The 5479-nt window shown below is 32.8% G+C and overlaps 1 protein-coding gene across 1 annotated transcript; it reads right to left on the bottom strand.

The window, feature by feature from the left end:
• Positions 1 to 809: 809 nt before the first annotated feature.
• Positions 810 to 5234, bottom strand: LOC132752459 (C1q-related factor-like). The gene is made up of 3 exons (XM_060742784.1): positions 5078 to 5234; positions 3686 to 3764; positions 810 to 2210 (listed from the first exon to the last, which is right to left on the bottom strand). Exons 1-3 carry the CDS (start codon positions 5102 to 5104, stop codon positions 1816 to 1818), a joined length of 501 nt encoding a protein of 166 aa, XP_060598767.1. The 5' UTR covers positions 5105 to 5234; the 3' UTR covers positions 810 to 1815.
• Between the last annotated feature and the right edge of the window lie 245 nt (positions 5235 to 5479).

Consider the following 5479-nt stretch of genomic DNA (forward strand, 5'->3'; position numbering starts at 1 on the left):
ACAAATAAATAAATAAAAAGATTGAAATACTGTCACACATTGAACAGAAATTAGATTTTGTCACGTGAATTCAACTGTCAGATATATTTCATACGCTCGACGGTACTGGTAGGCGATTAGTCTCCCCCACCCCGCATGACAAAACGTGACCTTATAAACACAGGGCTTTCTTTATGCGTATGCGCATAAAAACTATCATATTAGACATTTAAAAGCTTTGTCTAATAGTACCTAATGTATTAGGTGCCCGGCACTCATTTCAATGCCTGTTCGGGACGAGCAGTACGTGGATAATAATCTGGAACTCATTCACACGCCTTTCTATGACGTGAAAAACCAGATAATTATCCGGAAGTCATTCACATGCTTGTTAAGGACGAGCAACTCGTTGACGGAACCCACGAACTAATTTATCTGCCTGTCCGAGAAAGACAACTTGAAGCTAGGAACCCGGAACTCATTCACTTGTTTTTTATGGGCGAACAACACGGATCTTTGATACCGAAACACATGTATATACTATTTTGAGACGAGCAACACGGGAAATGAAACACGTGCTTGCAAGGGACGAGCAACACGGAGATGGGAACCCGGAACTCATACACATGCCTTTCTGGGACGAGCACCCGGAGTTCTTGTTTACATTTCTATTCAAGGGAAGTGTGATTCTAGCCTCCTTAAGAACAACGCATCACTTAGTTGATATGCATATTGTTTTAAAGGAAAGAACAACATACATTTCTATCAGTAAACTAAATCTACAAGAAAACTTAATCAGGATAAAAATAAACAATGCTTCCATGTGTATATACATTTAAATGTTTTATTGCTTTCTGATTACAAACTACAGTCTAAATATTACAAATAAAGTTTGATTTGATAACAATAAAAGTGTTCATTCCTTATTGGAATACGCATTGTATTGTCAACAATTGTAAAAGGCTGTATTGAATGTCTGATATATGAAAATCGGTTAACTCCGTCGAAGGGAATGTAAACAAAAATAGATTTCTTTCTTTGATTACAAGATAATGTGTCCAATTGATACCGCCAATTATGTGACGTATTACCAGACTGCACGTTTGTAACGTAGACTTTCATTGGACAATCGTGGCGTTTATTAATAATTTTTGCACAGCTGTTGTGATGCCTATGTGGATTATTTACAAAAAAATGCGTTTAAATGAAATCCGTATATAAGACTTCTGTGTAATTATATGAGTACTAATTATATGAGTACAATTATGAAAAAAAACTAACACGCACACACACAATAAGCACAAAAGTGTTACATGTATATACCATTTATACTTCTCATACCTTATCAGCTATTTTATATCGTTTATCACTAAAATCCGTCTAATTATATATTATACTGAATGGTTATCTCTAGACTTTTATTTTGCCTTACCTTAAATGCGAATTATGTTGAAAAATTAACAGTGTAAGCTTTCAAAAATCAGGCTATGCATGCATATATTGTATATTAATAATTATTGTCTTCATAATTATTCAATATTTAAAATGTTGATGTCTTAGAAGGGAAATTCATTTAATCTTGCAAGAGTATACAGTGATTAGTCAAAATTTATGAAGTACAGTTTTATTTGTTCTTTCTCATTCTAAAATGTATCTTGTAGTAAGTGTAAAAGTACTGGTACAGTATTGAATTATTCATTTAAAGTGGTTTATTTAATTAATATGTTCAAAAAGCATTGCTGTACTGATTACAAACAAGCTTTTGCATGAATACGTACATACTTAAAGACACAGAACTGTTCTGTTCGTTCTGTTAACAACAACATATGGGTTACACTAAGCGTATACAAAATAGCCACTGAAGGAAATCCAACGATGCTCATTTGCAACTAAGTGACTGCCAGTCCATTTTGCGACTACATTAACAACTTCTCCGCTCTTAAGCCTCACAATGGTATTAAGGGAACCACATCCAGAGCCGATATTCTCATAGCTTGTCGAAACTGCTAGTTGAACGCCGCCCTTCGCGATGGCAAACACCATATATTTCCCACCACCATGACAGACATGCGCATTAAAGGTGTAGACACCTGCTCTAGGCGCAGTGAATTTACCACTTTTGTCATCATAACCGTTGCCCTCGTTAAGTGTACAGACGGGAAAAATAAGTGGCTTGTTCAAAGGGTAAAACCCATGTCCACTTTCCATGTGAGCCTCGAACGCAATACGTTCTGAAAGAGAGCATGTTTTCATGATTGAATTATTTTTTACTATCTTAAAAGAAGGTCGCAAAATTCAATTTTGTTCGAGGTGCACTGATTTTCGTGGTTTTCGTGTATAAGTCAATCCACGAATTAAAATCCAACAAAATTTCTTTTCGCCTGCTGTAAGATTATTTTGCATCACGTTATTTACATTTTACCTTATTTGAAAAAATAAAAAATCAACGAATATTAGTACCCACGAAAATGATTTTTTGAGAGAGAGAGAGAGAGAAAAAAATACCACGAAATTTCATGTTCATTAAATAAATAAAGTGAATTCGCAGTATCAATGTTAATATTTCCAAACTGTGAATTGCCAATTGTTTGCCATATAATTAAGATTGTGTGCGTATAATTGTATGTAGTTTTAATAAATAAAACAGCACGCAAAAATTTCATCAAACTCCTCATATGGAAATAAAATGTGTTATCATTCTGAGAAATGATGATTCAATATAAATGCTTCGATAACGCTTTATTCTGGTCATGTGCTCTAATAAAGTGGAGATATTTTTTAAAAACATTACCTGCTAGATTTCTCAAATAAACATTTTTAGAATTGCCCATTATAAACGTTTGAAAACAAGATTAAAATGAGCCGCGTCATGACAAAACCAACATAATGGGTTTGCGACCAGCATTGATCTAGACCAGCCTGCGCATCCGCGCAGTCTGATCAGGATATACCAACCCTATTACAAGTAGAGAAACTGATAGCGAACAACATGGATCCTTATCAAACTGCGCGGATGCGCAGGCTGGTCTGGATCCATGCTGGTCGCAAACCCATTATGTTGGTTTTGTTGTGACGCGGCTCAAGTATAAAATTAGCAAGCCAACAGCTAAGAACTCGAACCTATTCAGACTGCACGAATGAACAGATTTGTCTGGCTTTATTTTGGTGGCAAAGGCCAGTTACTTTTGGTTACAGCAAGCCATAGCTAAAAGTTAAATTCTCATGGCAATTATGATCAAAATTTATCTACAATATTCTACAGAGTATACTTTTGAGTCATTTATTATGGAATATTCTAACACGCTTCACACTATTCCCCTATGAAATATATAGGGCAATCAAGTGCATTATTACATGATATTAAACGTAATATGAAGACGTAAAACATAACGTCAATATACAAAATGACATTTACATAGTGTGATGCATTTTATATATCATATGGCATCGTATCATATTGCATATCTTTTCATCAGGTAATTTATGAATGAAATGTCTTTTATCCATAAAAGTTTATAAAGGCGTTATTGTAAATTACCGGTAATACAAAGCCAACCGCATGTGCAGATATTTTTGCAATGCCATTCACAAAGTACGTCTCGCCTTCCCCGGCGAAAAATATGTTCCAGTAAAAAGTAAATGGCAAAAAGTGTAAGGCATTTTATGACTATGCCTTGCGTACATAAATTTGATAAAAAATACTTACGTTTTTTTACTCTGCGGGCAACCACGTCTTCCAGGTCTTCTAGGTCAATGTTACAATTGACAAGCGAGGCAAACAGCCCCTGAAAACAGATCACAAACACATATATTAAGTTACTTTATATGGATAGACGAATTGATAGCAGGACATAATCAATAAATAAATTCAAATTTTGTTTAAATGGTGAAATGTAATTTTAAAATTTCAAAAAATGTACAATCTCACTTATGTTTTTTGTTGTTGCTTTTTGTGTGATGTTAAGTGTTTTTTGTTTTTTTTTCTTTTTAGTAATATTATTACTCAATTGAAAATAGCCGAAGAGAGTGTTTGAAAAAATACCAAATACCATGTTATATTACGATGACATGTTATATTACGATGACATGTTATATAACGATGACTAAGTGGTTTGGGTCGTGAACTAAAAACTATTTTCCTGCACCGTTGTGGGTTCGAATCCCGACAGATTCTCTGATTTCTTTCATGTGAGGAAACTATCCAGTAAGTAAACATGTGCACATATATACCAATTTCACTTTTTTTGTCTTTTTTTACATGAAATGATTTACCATTTTCAATATTTTCCATTAATGTAAATTAATGTCTTAATATTTATTTCAATTTCTTAATTTTCATTTTGATCATTTTTGTACTTTGATAAATATTGAATTTTTAGGATTACAAGCATATTATATTTTGTTTATATATGAATGTTATCATTAACGACTACTGTTTCATTTTAAGGAGAGAGTTTCTAAACAATACTTCTAGCTTTCTACCAAATCCTTTTTGCATTTGATTGTTATTATATTGTGTATTAAAGTTTGATTGAAATAAAATACTGTTTAAACGTAACTGCAAAATATTAATACACAAAGCGTTAGGTTTTTGAAATCATAAGTAGCGATAATTTCGCCGTCAAAGTGCCCTTACTTTTAAAGGTGATTAACCAACTTAATAGGAATACAAAATGTACATAATGAGTTTAAAATAGTTGTTATGAATTTACACATGATGTACAATATATTTTTGTTTGAGTATAGAATTTAAATCTTTTTTTGTTGTTGGCATTTAAGAATTTTTTTAAGAACTCTCAATATTAAACAAAAAATGTTTTATAGAGCAACGTGTCTACGCACGTATTAAACGAACCAGTCGTCAAACATGTCAAATATAAAAAAAAAGAACAGATATTTTTCTTTTCTTATTTCTTTTATTAAAATGTTCAAACACCTTTCAAAAATAAAAATTATACCTCAATGTCCTTCAACGAACAAAGCACTTATCGCATCATAAACATTAGGTTTAAAACGTGTTCCTACGACAGCTGTAATAAGAAAGTCAATTTTAAAGTCACATGAAATAAAATAAATAATAAATAAATGTTTAAATTACCAGAACTGCAAACAGTGTTATAATCATAGTGGCTCCCGATATGCTTTAAATTCTTCCCAAAACCAAATCTTTAAAAGCTGCCGCTCGCACGGCTCTTTATAACTAATAGACCATCCCACGCTTGCAGTAAAACTACAATGTTAAAAATATATATCCGGGACAAAATTTATTACGTACAATGGATCGAAAAAAATAAAATTGTATTATCTTTATGTTTAGAATTACAATTAAGGTTGCAGATATTATTACGCATTTTTACAGTTTGCCCCGGATAGTAATAAGATCTTTTATTACACATCTGCGAAATTTGTTTGACAGCTGTAGTCCCCATACTAGACGCAAATACAAGCCAAATATAAATCACCCCCGTGTAAGTAGTACAGACCAGACAGTTTACAAAAT

The sequence above is a fragment of the Ruditapes philippinarum genome, unplaced genomic scaffold, assembly GCF_026571515.1.
Source record: "Ruditapes philippinarum isolate M1 unplaced genomic scaffold, ASM2657151v2 ctg3304_1_1_1_1, whole genome shotgun sequence".
Classification (NCBI taxonomy): Eukaryota; Metazoa; Mollusca; class Bivalvia; order Venerida; family Veneridae; genus Ruditapes; species Ruditapes philippinarum.